The 16,526-nt window shown below is 34.2% G+C and overlaps 2 protein-coding genes and 1 pseudogene across 3 annotated transcripts; 1 reads left to right on the forward strand and 2 right to left on the reverse strand.

Annotated features, from left to right (window-relative positions):
• The first annotated feature begins 1,987 nt into the window (after positions 1-1,987).
• LOC125836260 (uncharacterized) lies at positions 1,988-5,233 on the forward strand (annotated as a pseudogene). Its single transcript, XR_007443452.1, has 5 exons — positions 1,988-2,453; positions 3,480-3,516; positions 3,597-3,833; positions 3,940-3,987; positions 4,609-5,233. The product of XR_007443452.1 is annotated as an uncharacterized LOC125836260 (transcript).
• A 380-nt stretch (positions 5,234-5,613) lies between these two features.
• On the reverse strand, positions 5,614-8,799 carry LOC125836261 (biogenesis of lysosome-related organelles complex 1 subunit 2). The gene is made up of 3 exons (XM_049515433.1): positions 8,624-8,799; positions 6,534-6,638; positions 5,614-6,010 (listed from the first exon to the last, which is right to left on the reverse strand). Exons 2-3 carry the CDS (start codon positions 6,609-6,611, stop codon positions 5,744-5,746), a joined length of 345 nt encoding a protein of 114 aa, XP_049371390.1. The 5' UTR covers positions 6,612-6,638; positions 8,624-8,799; the 3' UTR covers positions 5,614-5,743.
• Positions 8,800-11,143: 2,344 nt separating this feature from the next.
• Positions 11,144-15,665, reverse strand: LOC125836611 (amino acid transporter AVT6A-like). Its single transcript, XM_049515803.1, has 5 exons — positions 14,872-15,665; positions 14,588-14,740; positions 13,847-14,050; positions 12,686-13,151; positions 11,144-11,657 (listed from the first exon to the last, which is right to left on the reverse strand). Exons 1-5 carry the CDS (start codon positions 15,299-15,301, stop codon positions 11,519-11,521), a joined length of 1,392 nt encoding a protein of 463 aa, XP_049371760.1. The 5' UTR covers positions 15,302-15,665; the 3' UTR covers positions 11,144-11,518.
• Between the last annotated feature and the right edge of the window lie 861 nt (positions 15,666-16,526).

Here is a 16,526-nt window from a genome sequence, read left to right on the forward strand (position 1 = left end):
GGAAAAAGAAAAAACCCTTTGAAAGTCACTGGCTTTCCTTGTCAATGACTAGCAAAAAGGCAAAACAGAAAAAGAGATATAAGACCAAACCCTCTTAAGAAACTCTTCACTTTACCCTCAAACTCACCATCTTTAATTTCAAAACTTTTTTTGTTACTATTATGATGCAAACAAATGGGGGTTAAATATTACTCTACAAATTTTAAGTGTATGAGGAAGATGAGAATTATTTTTGAGATTTTTTTTATAGTTTTTTTGTTTTTGCCGCCATTCTTGGCCTTTGGTTTGCTTCCATTCTTCCAACATTCGCACCGTTGTGTTTATAGACAGAAAAATACAAGTAGCAAACACTTGTTCTCTCTCTCCTTCATAATTGCATTATCTATCGTTTTCTGGGGATAAAGTTTCACCACAGTACTACACCTTTTCCCATTATTTTATTGAATTAGTTTGTGGGGGGAAAAAGGGGAAAAGAGTGTAATCAGCAGTAGGGGAGGGGAGTGATATGCTCTACCTCAGCCTTGATTTTCGCCTGATTGTGTTGTTGGTTTGATCTGTTAGCGGTGCTTCAATTGTTTTCCGATGGGGTTTTGGTCGGGGTTTTGTTGGTTGGTTGTTTGGAGGTCGGAGAACTAGTGGTCTGGTGGTCATTTGCTGGTTGTTTTAGCTTGGGTGATGGAGGTCTGGGTTCTGGTGGGCTGAAGTGTGGTTTTACCTGGAAATTTTGGCGTGGAGAGGGTGGTGTTTGAGAGCTGCTTGATGTCGTTTCTGGTTTTTGGGGGTTTTGAGTGGTGGTTTCAGGTGGTCGTTTGGAGGTTCTTTTGGTGGTGTTTCACCGGAAAACGGAGAAAATGAATGGTGATTGCCGAGCTTGATTTGGGGTTTTAATTTGGTATAAATGGGTCGAGTTCGGATTAAAAAGAGAAAAAATTGGGTTATTTAATTGAAATTGGGTAATTTTAATTGATTTGGATTTTCCATCCAATTGAGGGGTAAATTTGGTGAAATTAGTAACGGGAGGGGTAAAAATAACTTCATTTTAACGGCGAGGGCATAGTCAAACAATAAACCAAAGTTGAGGGGTATTTTTGACCCTTTTCCCTTTTAAAAATAATAAAAATAAATTATAATATAGAATAAGGTGAAAGTGAAAACAAATTCATTTTTGGTAAAAAAATTTACCACGCTCTTCTCCTCTTTCTTCTCAAAAAAAAAAAAAAAACCCTAATCTAAATTTCTGAAATTCATGTCCTTATATTCAAATCAAATATAAGGAGTCCCTTAAGTGTGGATCGGAGTGATTGATTGAGAGTCTTCGGACTTAGATTGCATTCAATTTTTACAAGTGTATACTCACCACATCTTGCTTACAATAGATATAGGAAAAAATAAAAAAAACTTCATTATAACTTTTTTTTCACATTAACAAAAAATAATTAAATGTCACTTGCAATTTGTGCATTTTGCAATGAACAACAAATAATGCAAAAAAAAAAAGAGGGGAAAATGTTGGAAAAATTAGAAAGAGAATAAAAGTGAAATTTAATTAAAAAAATTTAAAATATATATATATATAAGAATTGATTAAGGATTTAATAGTGTTTTCAATGTTTTTTTTTAATTGTTGGGGTCATCGAATTTTACCTCTGACGTTCCTAATTTGGGTGTATTTCACACATTTTGCCAGGTAGGATTCAAGTGTTTTTTGTTTAAATTTTTGATAGTTAAAGTGTCTACTTGTACAGTAACAAAGTTAAAGATCAAAGTTACTATGATTTAAAGCCAAGTTAAGGGTCCAATTTATGTATTAGGCTTTTTTTTAACAAAAAAAAAATGGTCATCTTATTTCTACGTACGTAGCTGTACAAAAAAAGCCCTGGAAGGACCTTGGAAATTTACAATCTACTATGAGCTGCCACGTGTCAGACTAAACCACCACCCAAATTAAAAAATAAAAAAAATTATTTTCTCCAAATAAAAAAAAAAGAAAAAAATCTGAGTTTCTCCGTACAGCTCCCATTCGTCTCAACCCGTCATGATCATCACTCGCCGGAAAACCTTACAACCATCTGCATAAGAAATTTGCAGGATTTTCATGTAGCTATTCTGGTAATTTATTGAATTATATATATACAGATTTGGGGGGGAGCGATGGGAGCTGTAACGTCGTCTATGGCGGCAAAGTTTGCATTTTTTCCGCCTAATCCGCCGTCGTATGGGGTGGTGGTGGAAGAATCGACCGGAAAACTTAAGATGACAGAGGTGGTTCAAGGGGAAGACGTTGACATTTTGAAGCTAGAGACGAAGAAGGGGACGGAGATTATTGCTATGTACGTGAGGAATCCGGCCGCGAAGTTGACCGTGCTTTACTCACATGGAAACGCTGCTGATTTAGGGCAGATGTACGATTTGTTTACAGAACTCAGTCTCCATCTCCGGGTCAATTTGATGGGGTATTCTTCTCTCTGTAATATTGAGATTCATAATATTTGATAATTTAGGTTGTGTTGGATTAGAACTCAATTGTTATGATAGTAGGGTTAATTGGACACATTCTGTTCTTTATTTTTGCTGTCTGGTAGAGGTGGTTCTGGAATTCAAAAGCAATGGCTGCACTTTGATATCAGGGGAAGGGGAAGGGTCTATTGGACATAGTGTATCTGTAGTCCGTGTTCGTGACTGTATGTTACATAATCAATCCTGAATCTGGATTAGCCTCTATTACTGACAGTGGGTTACATAATATGTGACTCTATTATGTATGTGCTTGTCAATTTAGAATAGAATTAAGCAACCTTAAGCCTAATGAGGTGCATCTAGGGACTCGGGGATAAGCTTGTGCTTGCTGGAGGAAACCTTTTTGTATCACAAAACCATGTGTCAACAACCATGGTGCGAATCTGACATCGACTGTTCTTAATCGCTTTGTTTGTGATCTTTACATGTGAAGAGAAGGCTAGTTGATAGCTGATGTTCTAACTTTCGTGATTGATATTTGTCCATCTCTGCAAAGTTGATGTTGCTGTTTAACTTTGAAATGGTTTGGGTATTTTTCTTCCAATCTGACCTGGTGGATATGCATTAATGTTGAAAAAGTATGTTTCTTTTGTTGAGACATAAGCTTTGTTGTGTGGTTTATACAAAGTGACATATTTAACTTTTGACATATGCCATCTCGCGAATTATTTCGAGCTCATCTTGAAAATCTAATAGATGCTCATTTTTCCTTCCCATTTGATTTCTTCCTTCTCTCCTTTAAACGAAGTACCAGATTATATATTAATGAAATTTGGAGGAAGAGAAGCTGCGAGGTTTAGGAAAGTTTGCAAACTTTTCTGTGAAGCAATAAAAGTTGTGACATCAAATCTGATCCCTAATGTCACAGTTGAAAATACAGTAAATAGGGACGCCAAAAAGGCTGTACATATTGGAAGTTAAACTCACCTTCATGTTTCTGAGTTTTCTCTCCTTTCTGGCAGGTATGACTATTCAGGGTATGGCCAGTCCACTGGCAAGGTATGGAATATTTCTGTAGATGATTAAATTCAGTTGTTTGAGATGAAAGTATTTGACTCTGTATTCTTATTTTTCTGTAGCCAAGTGAGCAGAACACTTACGCCGATATAGAAGCTGCATATCAGTGTCTTGAAGAGACATATGGGGTGAAAGAGGAGGATATAATATTATATGGACAGTCTGTTGGTAGTGGACCAACAGTAGATATGGGATCCCGCTTATCAAGATTGAGGGGACTGGTTCTGCACAGCCCGATACTCTCTGGAGTTCGTGTCTTGCATCCAGTTAAGCGGACATACTGGTTTGACATATTTAAGGTTAGGCTTCTGTTTGTGGTAGTTATGTGGAGTTCTATTTGACTAAATTTTAGTTTTCTTTATTTTCTTCTTGTGATTAGCTATTTTCTTTCTTTTCCCAATGCAGAACATTGACAAGATACCATTGGTTGAATGTCCGGTCCTCATTATTCATGTGAGTATCCATATTCTCATCATAAATATATCATACTTGATACTACCTTAAATGTGTTTTTTTCTGTTGTCATGGACTAGTAACTGTCGATAAATTAGCAAAATTGATTCACTTGTTACTCTCTCAGTTTTGGTTAGGGACTGATGAGTCACTTCTGTTTCGCGGTTGATTGTTTTGTGGGGAACTAATTAGAGGCCAGATAAATCTCACGAGGGATGTAACAATTCAATTTACTCCCTTATGCCTCTCCTCCTCTAGTCTTCCCCTGTCAGCTCCTACTCTTAACCACTTTTTTCTGGGAATGTACTTTCTTCATCTTATTTTCTTTTCCTTGCATGATTTCATTGATAAAAGTCTTCTTTTTAGTAATTAATCATGAAGCTATGCCCTCGTTTTTCAATTGATCGTTTACCCAGCTAGAGAAATGCTATAACAGCAGGAAAACATTATTCTATATCATCTAGCTATCCTCAGGAAATGAGTCAAAACCAGAGGGAATGGTAGAGATTGAAGGCCTGTAGTTTGGATGTATTGACTCCTTAGAATCAAGAACTACAATGGTGTCGCTTGATTCTACAATTGCCTGCTGACATCCCCATATGACTTTCTTGACATTTCTAGGGCACCGCAGATGATGTTGTGGATTGTTCCCATGGTAAGCAGCTGTTTGATCTATGTAAGCAAAAATATGACCCGTTGTGGGTTGAAGGAGGTAACCATTGTGATCTAGAGCTCTATCCCGAGTACATAAAACATCTGAAGAAGTTCATATCAGCTATTGAGAAATCGACGGTTTCTCCCAATGGAAATGCGCAAAGTATGGACCAAATAGATAAACCTTGAAAAGTCAAGATAGCAGATGCACATACCAGACAGAGAAATCTAGATCAAGTACAGAAAAGAGAGTGAAAAGCATACCAGCAAAACACAGATCGAAGAGATATATCACGAGAGCTAGCATGGACATGAATGAAAAGTTTAGCAAGAACATGGATCCAGAACCACCAAAGAAAGCAAGAAACAAACATTGATCTGTTATATTATATTAGCTGGCTAAGAGTGTTTTGCATCTTTTGTTTCCTTGTACTAATTAGCATGATCACTGCTTTAACAAATGAAGGATGCTACTGGTGGCAATTTCTTGTTGATATTATGAGATAAGCCGTATTATGCAATTTCAACTGCTTTAAGAGTGTCGAATTTTCCAGTTACCTCACTTATGAAAATTCGTTCTCCAGTTACCTCTTATCTTTTGAGTGCTGTGGTGATTAATTGTTTTGTAGTTAACAAAAAGTATTTGAGAAAACATTTAACAGTATATATGTTCTTTGGTTCCACTTCCCTTCATTTACTTCTTTGGACACGCCATTTCATGGGCGAAAGCTTATGGGAATCCACTCGTTTCCGTTTTTACTTCTCCCAACCCAGAAAATAAAACATCACGAAGCATTGCAGCAGACGAGAAGTGAGAACACTACATGTAAAAGAAGAGTAAAGACATTATCAGAGAAAAAGAGTTGAAGGCAATAAAAAGATTCATATAAACAGCAAAAAGATAAACAAGCTAATTAAATATATATGTGTACTTCAACTCATTCAAATATTATCCTGTTTGAGATAGAACGGTTGGTAAATTCATTTTCTTGTTATATGTATGATGTTGCTTGATAACATACAAAAACCAAGTTTGATTCAATCCAGGAACAACTTTTAGGGTATTGCATTTGAAACAAAAAGAAGACGAAAAAATGTTGATTCATGGTGGAGGAATTTGGTAAGCAGAATGCACTTTGGATTCCAGCAGTGAAACATACTTATCAAGCATCGAAATTACAGCTTCAAATTCTGTAACTTGCTGTTCAATTGTGTCAATCTGTTGAACATACTCGTCAAAGCTGCCACTCTTACACTTCAATTGCTCCACAAAGATAGTCAATCCTGAAGCCACATCTCCAAAGCCTTTATATTCTTCAGCAACTCTTGTATTCATTTTCTCCACAAGTTCAAGTACATTGTTAGTTTCCTGGGATACAATGAACAAAGCAGCATAAGCTTGTTATGCAATAATAGTTTCTAATATACCAAGGGTAGGAACGACAACTATGAATTACACCATTAACTGATCATTTCTGAATTACACATTTGTCAGGCTCATCAAAAAGCAATCTTCCACTTCTTCTGTGCAAATTATTTCTAAGCTGACTACTAAGGTAAACTATTCAGTTGTTATGGGGATGGCAACTTTGCAGTAGGATAACTGTGAGAAACATGTGTGAGGAACATGTAAAGAATGATTAATTTCCTTTGAAAATTCAGTCCATCCTGCTACATTTAAGTGCAACACTAGTTGCATATTTAGCAAGACACGAAGGTTTGGGACAACAAACGAGAACGAAGAAAAACTAACGTCTACAGAAGTCCATCAACTCATGTAAATGAGAGCCCCCTCTCTTCACATCCCTAATGAAAGAAAAGAAAAGGAAATTGACGATATACAAAGCAGCACTGTTGGTAAAAAAAATACAGAAACAAAAACTTTCTTATACCTGGAGCTCGCCTCTAATCATCGTGGAAACATTTGTTAAAAGGTCATTGAGCGACTCAGCCAAGTGGTCCTGCTCCATCTTTCACAGCAGTTCACGTTTAAGAGCCTGAGGGGTGACAAAACTTGGTTAATGATGGTAGATATAAAATTATAATTATAACCAACCAAAAACAGAAGATATGAACTTTGGTATTGGAGTTCTGTAAACAAATAAAAGAAACAAAATAGCTTTTCATATTCCAGGAAAAATGAAAGAATGAAATTTTTAATGTGGAGATTGACTTAAAACAATTATGTCCGAATGGGTAAACAAGGAAAAGATAATAATAGCCAACTGCAGACAACCCTATGAAGGGTACATTTAACTGCCTTCAATTATTGCTGGAGAGCTAACGATACAAGACCAAAAATATTCAAATATCTAGATTGAGAAAAATTACTGCAAAAGTCAAAATTTAGAGCATAAGTAGAGTAGACTGGGAAAGTTCATACTAACGCATCAAGATTAGTATGTATAGAACAATTATTGCTACCATTGTACAAATTTTGCATCATATCCTGAAGCCACCATTGCTCAATACAAGCAAAACAATAGCTGGGATGTCAGATTGAGAAAGAGTTGTCAATACTGGAAAATTGGCCGTGCAATTTAGAATTTGAAAATGATATAGCTCTTTTATTGGATTTTTTATTAGTTCCACCACGTAATTAAGTAGGGGAGGAAACTTTTGCACCTTTTATTACATATACAAAAAACTAATATGTCAAGAATAAGAGCGATTAAAGAAGGCAACCCACACAGAGGCACATTTGTAAATCTTGGGGTTTAAGAATGGAGGAGATAGCACGGATTAATTAGACTATATGTATAAATTTAGTACACAAAAGGCTTTTGTTTCATGACATAAAGGGTGTGATAACAACGCAATAACCTGTGTCATGAAACTGCGCAAGAACCTATGTTATTAACACCTCTTCTTTCAATTTACCCAAGAACTTAAACTACAGCACAAGATTGACACTCGCTCTTTCTTGCTTGGTAATCTACTATGTCAGGCATGGACACCATAGAGACTAGAGTCAAACACAAATATTAGTTTATCCAACTAGTAGAGAGAATAATTTCTTGTGAAACCATGAGGTCCCAGATAGTACAGATGACAGGATACAATAGTAGAGTTTCTACTTTTGCTATACCACTTGTATACAGGGGATTTTCCTATTTAAAATCAATACAATTATTACTTGTAATATATTCTTTAAATCAGATTCTGCAACGAATCATCACAACTCACAATGATAATTTCAGTAATCTATGTACATGATTACAGGTCAACTGTTGAACCCATATCTAGTTTTCATGAATTACAAAAAACAGACTATTTTAAGTGTATTTTACCAACTAGAGAAAATTGCTAACAGTCCCTATATAAGCAACAATAAACACCCCTCAAGCACGAGACTTCGATTTTCCCTCCCCTTCCGTCGGAGAAGTTGATTTAGCTTTATTAAGCAATTGTTCATCTGGTATAAGTCTGCAACAACTTCACAACATCATCTACATTAGTTTCTTTTGTTTCCTCATCTCCATCTATTGACATGTTTCTTCCTAAATCTCCTTTTACTTAACTACCATTTTCATTTCTTGATGAATTAGTATCACTCACATTTTCCACCATACCAAACACACCCAGACTGTTTTTAGTCCGGAGTAAGTCATTTTCCACCAATTTTAGTTTTCTAAAAAAATATTTTCACCAAAATTTTATGGCAACCAAACAAGAGAAAATAGGTAAGCATTTTCCAGAAAATATTGTCCTCTATACCAAACACAACCATATGAAATCCCGACCAAAACCAATTCTAATCTTCACCAAATATCTCAAAATTTACATATAATTAAACTCCTAAGGATATTATCAATCATTTGCAATCCCTAATTCTAATAACTACTCTAATAATTTCACAAAACTAGGGCTGATAAATAATCTTCAATGGATTCAATTTGAGGTAACTCTTCCCCGTTTGCTGAAAGACTAAACTCTTAACAAATCGAGAGAACCGATAGAAAGCTTAAAGTAGTATAGATACCTTGTCGAGGACCGGAAAGAGACAAATACGAAATGGAGAGCCGCCTTCTAGATAGGGAGAATGAGCCAGTCACCGCAGAATCAATGATCGCCGGTGAACAAACGGACAAGTGCCGAGTTATTATTAATAGGAAAAATACTCAAATATGCATCAAACTTTGATTATCTCATCCCTCGAAAATTTGATTCTTACTAAAATGATATAAATAGACCAAACTTCTAACAAATGACATAAATAAGCTATTTTTCATAATTTAATTATATATTTGAGTTTTTTTCCCTTATTAACATAGGTATGAGTAGGGGTGTTCACGGGTTGATTTGGATCGGTTATTGATCAAAACCAAAATCAAACCATTAATCGGTTTTAAAATTATCAAAACCAAATCAAACCAAATATAATATACATTTATCGGTTTGGTGGTTATCGATTTCGGTTTGGTTTGGTTATTCGGTTATTAACCATACAAAAAAATAAAAGAAACAATTCATTCAAAATGTGAAAAAAGTGACAACAATCCATTCAAAACGAAAAATAGTTAGAATGATTTAAATTACAGAACTTTCGATCACTAAATTTACTATCATTAAAACTTTAAAATTCACTATATTGGCCTAGACAGAACAGACAATAACATTTTCAATCCCACAAAGAATTGTCATAGACACTCATATACGTGAAATTACTAAGATAAATGTTTCATCTTGGACATTTTTGCTTTCAATAAGTAAATTATAAAGAAATTTTAATGAAAATATGTATAAGATCTATAAAATTGTTTATAAAAATAATATATTAAATATGTATATAATTCATCGGTTCGGTTCGATTCGGTTATTTCTTTGATTTATTTAGAATAAAACCATAACCAAACCAAATACTATCGATTTTCAAAAATCTAAAACCAAACCAAACCAAATCCAAATAAAATCGATTTTATTTTATCGGTTTGGTTCGATTTTTTGGTTTGGATCGATTTTTATCCAAACCGTGAACACCCCTAGATATGAGTATATTCTTAAACTATACCCCAAATTTAAATTACATCCTTAATATATCTTTTATGGCAAGAAACATCCTTTAAGTAATTGAAAGTTAACAATTTCATCCTTTTGTTAGGTATCGTCAAAAAACTAAGGGATCCTACAAAAACATGAATAGTTTACGTGACTATCAACAAAAGTTTTCCAGCATAATTTCATTATCTGCTATAAGAAGCTCCTGAAAAAAAATATTAAAAATCTTAGACACGCTGCTTACTGAAACAAAAATGTTTGGAAGGTGTAAGGATACATGATCTACTATTTTCTCATTTACTAACGGAAAGAAGCTGGAGATTATCTTTACCTTTTTCAAAGTCAAACTGTATTTAGATGGGCAATTTGATACTAAAGTGATCAAAATATTGATTATGTCTCGCATTTGAGTTTCATTCTACATTATTAGAAGCGAAAGTCTCCAACAAATGCCGCTTCTAGCATATTCAATTGAGAAGGAACATATTTCACCTAATAATATTTTTAATATTAAATCACATGAAACATAAATGAAAAAAAAACTGTCAAATTAAAAGATTTTGCATAATGTTAAATTCAATTATCGAAAAAGTTCACGATAATATTTTGGCGTATCTCAGAATAATAAATATGAAGGGATGACTTGATTTTTGTGGAATTTGTTTTATGATAAATTCAAGTAGAATGATGAAAATTGTTCACTTTAAATATTAAAAGGATGTTTTCAGCTAAGAATGACATTTTAAGGATGTAGTTTAAGTTTCAGGTATAGTTTAAGGATTATTTTGGTCAAAAACTCACATAGGTATATACAAACAGGCTAGGGAGAAGTGAGAAGAGAAGCATTTTTCCAATATTAATCCAATTTAACATGAAATATATCATGTTATTCTTTAGATTATCAAATTAAATGTATTAATGTAGGTTAATTTTATTGGATGTATAAGAAGTTTTTTTTATTTTTATATATAAGGAGTCGTTTGATAGCTGATAAGAGTTATGTATGTATTTAATAATGTAGAGATTAGTTACTAGGGAACTTATTTATTATTTTATGTAGATATTTGTTATACTTGTATTAGTTATTTCATCTTCTATTTGTATAAACTAGTACATAAATTCTCTCATTATACATATATTATGCGGATTTCTAAATAACAAATTAAACACAATAATATTAATTTTATTCGTGAACAATTTACTTCCTAATTAACTACCAAACATGATTCACTTATGCAGGATTTAATAACGATATATTTTCAAATAGTCAAATTTCAATTATATAGATAATAATATAACCACATAAAATCTGACATATCTTTTAAATTTCTTAACCACATAAAATAATTTAAACTTGTGGTTTTTATATCTAAATTTGTTTGAATTTAGTTCATTACTCCAACTTTCCAAAAATGTTGGATAATTTTAAGCTTTCACTAGTAAACATATCAAAATGTATTATATTTACCATTTTTATCTGACCAGCATACATACCTCTAACAGATAACTAAACACTCCATCAACATTTCATATATCAATACATGAAAAGGAAACAACAAATACTTTTATACAACTCAGGTCTCAGCCATATCGTACTGTCTGTTCTCTCATTCCGTTAAACAGACATCATTTTTGTAATACAAACGATAACTTGATAGCACATGAATGATAGGATTTGATACATCTTGAGCAAAGCTACTCAAGTTTTAATATATAGTTTATATATATATATAAACTTATTAAATCGCGAACCGGGAAATTTAAGGAAAAACACCATCTCCTGCACACCATAATGATCCCATCTTCAGTCTGTCTATCTTCCCCGGGAGTGCATCTGATGGTTCCATCTCACTTATTGCTAGCAGGCGAAATGAGAAAATCACTCACTTGGTGATGAATTCTTTTTAATCAAGGAATAGGCATCACTATATATGGCCACCACGTTTGAAAACACAGCAATGACAATCATAAATATACACAAGATCTTGTCCTTCTTTGTTGCTATGCCATATCGATCTCTGGAACATGAAAGACAGCAACTATATCAGTAACTGGTTGACACTATGCATGCTGGGAAGGAGAAGGAGAAGGAGAAGATCTATGGCAAAAGTAAATTGACAAGTTTACATGATCCTAGTAGATCTTGAAATTTTGACAGTTAAAATATTTGAACATCGAATTATAAGTGAACTTACTTGATCATCAGCAGTACCAACCAAAGCAAACCTCAAAATTACAATACCAAGAACTCCTTAGCCTCGTTTAAGACACAATTCAAGGGCTTGGCAGGCAACATTGAGAAAAGAAAAGGATAGGAAACAGAAACACTTTTTGCATGTTATATTCTTTAGCTTCTATGTTCACAGAAACCTGTACATAAGTTGCCCAATTCTGGTTCTCTCAATGGATTGAAAAAATGAAGGACTAAAGACTGTTCTACTAGCATACATTTTTCCAGACGTGACTTCTTTACTCCTCAAGAAGACATATGTAAGCAGGAACTTTCTAAACACTAAACTTAGCAGATATCTGTTGTTTCCGGGCCAACTCCCTCCAATACAGAAGTTGGATGCATATGTTATTAGTTTCAATTTACCATTTCAAAAGGGAGAGAAAGGTGCATTTAAGCAGGAACAACTAGCTCCAGACTTAATGGCTTCCATCGCAGGATGACAAATAAGCATGTTACAACCTAAAATTACAAGTTCATCAAATGCACTAGTAAACAACATTAATCTATTTTTATCAGTCACACTGTCAGAGGATGACTGTAAATATGTCACAATAAAAATTTGCAAGGACATCAAGGAAACAATGAAGCTGTTCTTCTATTTCCATTCCACAAACTCTATTAAATGTCTAACTCCAATATGTGGAACTTAGATTTGCTCCTGATGGAGCATCCTAATGTTCCCATTTTATCTTTCAGTCTGGCTGAGGAGTTAGCAAGATCTCTATGCAAGATTTGGATCCGAGGTTTTGGATAAGAAAAATATCAGAACAAGCTAACATCCTGGAATAAACTATCTAACAAAAATGTTTTTACCTGAGAGTAACAGAAGCAGGAAATATGAACCCAATGCAAACAGCAGCAGTTGCCCCAGTGAATTGAAAAGCATCCCAGATGCTTGGGATGAAATTTGCACCCAGAAAGATGATGGCTATGAGCCCACTGCTGATCGAAGCAAATCTCAAATTGTCACAAGTCAAAGGCCTTGCAGAAGGAAAGAGAAGACCATCCAAATTAAGCCTCAATGGATAAAAGACGATGGGAAAGACAAGCATTAGGTGGGCAGCATAGCTGACACGAACGACATCATTGAGCAAGGAGCCTAATGGAATTCCAAGATTGGTATCGAAGTTGGCAAGCACGTCATCAAGGGTTGCATCACCAAAGAGGAGAAAACCAAACAGGCTCGTCAACACATACACACTTGAGCAAAGAGCAAGAGAGCTTTTCACCACTGCTCTGATCTGTGTGCTGTCTTCGAGTTCATTTTCTATGGAATGAACTGCAAAACTTTCACTTTCAGAAAACGAGCAATTCTTAATGTTGCATTTCTAATTGTAAGATGAAGAATTAACTCTCCTTTAGCTATAAAATCTTCCAATCAGACTAGCATTTCGATCAAGAAAGAGAAGTGGGACAAAATATTACATTGAAGTCAATCAGAGATGCGTGGATAATATATAAAGTGGACTAGTTGGTTGAATGAATGTAGATTAAGACCAAAATAGCACACAGTAGGATTGTTTAAGTTAATACTAATTTTTCAAGAATGCATGTAATTTGATTAACTGACAAATACAAATATTAGGATAGACTAAAAGAAAACAAATAGGGAAATCACATTAATGCAGGGATTTTATTAAACTTGAAAGATTAAACATCATTGACGAGAGCCTTTGATCATCAAGGAATAAAATGATGCACCAAATAACCAGAAGCTAGCAATAATAGAACTTTCAATACAGTAAATCCTATCTGCACTTACATTTGAGCAATACTTCTGTTAGAAACTCCAAGGACTATGGCAAAGCATGAAGTTAAGATTTACCAGAGGCAACTAATGAAGATATTATGATAGAAATGCCTCATGTTAACTTTTTTCTAATTTGGCAGAAAACTTTTTATAGCTTTTCTTTCAAAGAAGCATACGATGGCAACATATGTATAAAAATATAGTTGGGATACTGGTTTACATACCATTATAGTGGCATATATATGCAGTAACGAGTACAGGAACCACTGTAAAGAGCTTAAGGAATGATGTTATATCATACACATCAGGAAACAATCTGGGCATAAGAATGGTTCCATTCAATAGCTTGAATATGGTAATTCCCACAGTCACAACCAGGAATACAACAGCCAAGGCGACTGATAATGCAGACGTAAATCTCAATGAATCTGCAAAGCAAAATAAGGAGCTTAGACTTGCTACACTGCATCATTAAATTCAGGAAGACAATCTATTGATAATAAGACTACTGATGGATTGCTAAATAAAAGAATATAGGAACCTGCACATCAACTCAGAGGTCAATGTCAAAAATATCTCATGTGGTCGTATTCTATTGCAAAGAGATGATTATTGAAGCATGTCATTGCAAGCTCACATTACACACCTTGAAGCTTAATGCTTGGCAAAAACTTCTTCAGTTGATTTAAAGAACTGAAAACTGAATTCTACCCTTATTTTTGTCTTCATATTTCTTGAAAAAGAGCAGGAATCAAGCCACATGTAAGAGTGAGTGCTAATCTGGGCTTGTGTTTATAAGGAGCCAGAAATAGAATTCTATTGAACTCACCAAACAGAAACTAGGCATACATAACCAATTGACTAATTAATTCTCAGATTCGAGTAATAAAAATAGCACTAAAGGTAAGGATTTGGAAATTTAAATGTACTTTCGAGAACCTACGATACATCTGGAAAGAACTCACCTATACGCTTCAAGGAAGCCAATGGTGCAAATATGCCAAGAGTGGTCACAAGAAGAATAAAGAACCGACTATTCCACCAGTGAGTCCCAAACCAGCCTTCCAGGACACCAGCATGGTGAACTCCGCTTGACTTTGTTCCAGAGAGCACATCACCTTTAAGTGGACAATATGAAGAGTGATTACTATAACTATTATGGATTAAAAGGTGAAAGAAACAGCCTTAAATAGAGTATGAAAGTTGATAAATAAATGTAAGTCCTGTTCAGCTATTTATCTACACCTACCAATTATAATCATGTATACAACAAGAACACCTATGTTGTTTACAAGTATACATATTTGGAGCAACATCTTCCCATACTTTCCAAAGGTGTCTCCCATAAGACCTCCATAAGAAGCAGATTTAGAAGTCCTGCTAAATCTAATCAACAATTCAATTGAAGATTCTGTCAGAAAAGCCATGAAGATGATCATAGCAATCCCAGGAATAAGACCTAACGACTTCATAGTCGCAGGCAAGGCCATGATTCCTGCACCAACAATTGTGGTTGATAAATTAAATACAGCCCCACTAAAGGAAGCCCCATCGAACTCATCAAATCCAGCATCTTCCTTATGCTTAGTAGGCAACAATGGTGATTGCTCATCAATCACTGCTTGTTTGTTTTTTCGTGATTTCTTCTCTTTTGCTTGTTTTAGGCTTCCAATCGTCATATTTGAATTCAGAAACTCAGCGATCGAGGATTCAGAACTTCACCGACTTGATACACACAAGCTTTCACTTATTGGTTTCTTTAGAAAATATCTGCACATGACAAATACCAAATATCAGCCATTATTATTATAGTCGACAGCAATAATATATTCAGTCTCAAACTAGCTTGGTTAATTTAAACAGTACTATCAGTGAATATTATAAAATTCTAATTCACAACAATACTGATATAAGATACTTCAAACTACTTTCACAAGGAAGTAAACAGAAGCTCCAAGAATACCAAACTAGTTCATTTTCCCAAAATAAAACAATATACTAAGGAACAAAAAACAATTCTTTTCTTCTGATGGGGAATCTTAGTAGCTCAGTTGGCTACCTGAATTTTCACTTTGTTAGTAAGAGTTCGATTCCCAAACAAACATGACACCCATACCAATTACCATCAATGATATTGATACAGATCAGCTTATTTTTTTCATTTTTCATGGAGAAATCAATAAAGCAATTAGCACTAGACATAACTAAGCATTAACCAAAACAGAATCAACTTGATCTACACACTTTTAACTACTCAAAACTTAAAACCTACCAAAAACTATATGAATATTAACTAAAAAACTTAGAAATCGAACAAAAAATTAAAAACCCAGAACAGAAATTGTTCAATATATGAGCCTGAAGCTTTAAAAAAATGAATAAAAAATCAGTATTCAATTAGGAAAATAGTAAAGACGAAGAGAGCACACCACCACAGTCCACAGATGAAATTGATTAGGGTAACAATCAATGGTTTTCGTCTTCTTAATATATGGTCGAAACGTTGCAATGCAATTATTGGTATTATATTATTCAAATACGTACAATTCCATGACAACGACGTTAAAGAAAAAAGAAAAAATTGTGTGGCAAAAATTCATTATCCAAACTAATTGAAAATTGATAATACCTTTTGATTTATGCTTAAGATGAGAAGCAGGGTGTGTCCATTAACAAGTTGTTAATAGATCCACCCTTCTTCTTCTTCTTCTTCTTCACGATTGAACCTTTTTGCTGCTGCTGATCTTCTCACAACTGCTATTATCTGCAAATGATATGTAAATTCCAAAATTCAATTGTTAACAAAAAATAAAATTTGGTTGGATCTTTTATTTTTTTTCCAAAAAAATATTTTGTGTACCAGTACAACTACCTGGCTGCTTTCCAATTTTTTATTTTTTATCT

This window comes from Solanum verrucosum, unplaced genomic scaffold (assembly GCF_900185275.1).
Source record: "Solanum verrucosum unplaced genomic scaffold, falcon-dt-bn FXZP01000278.1, whole genome shotgun sequence".
Lineage (NCBI taxonomy): Eukaryota > Viridiplantae > Streptophyta > Magnoliopsida > Solanales > Solanaceae > Solanum > Solanum verrucosum.

Excerpts from the sequence above, each read along its gene's own strand:
- LOC125836611 (XM_049515803.1), bottom strand. The coding sequence starts at position 15,301 with ATGACGATTGGAAGCCTAAAACAAGCAAAAGAGAAGAAATCACGAAAA. Across the intron at positions 14,741-14,871 it reads TGTATACATGATTATAATTG|GTGATGTGCTCTCTGGAACA; the intron begins GTAGGTGTAGAT and ends GTCCACTTAAAG. Across the intron at positions 11,658-12,685 it reads CCTGCTTCTGTTACTCTCAG|AGATCGATATGGCATAGCAA; the intron begins GTAAAAACATTT and ends TTCATGTTCCAG.
- LOC125836261 (XM_049515433.1), bottom strand. The coding sequence starts at position 6,611 with ATGGAGCAGGACCACTTGGCTGAGTCGCTCAATGACCTTTTAACAAAT. Across the intron at positions 6,011-6,533 it reads TGATTAGAGGCGAGCTCCAG|GAAACTAACAATGTACTTGA; the intron begins GTATAAGAAAGT and ends ATTGTATCCCAG.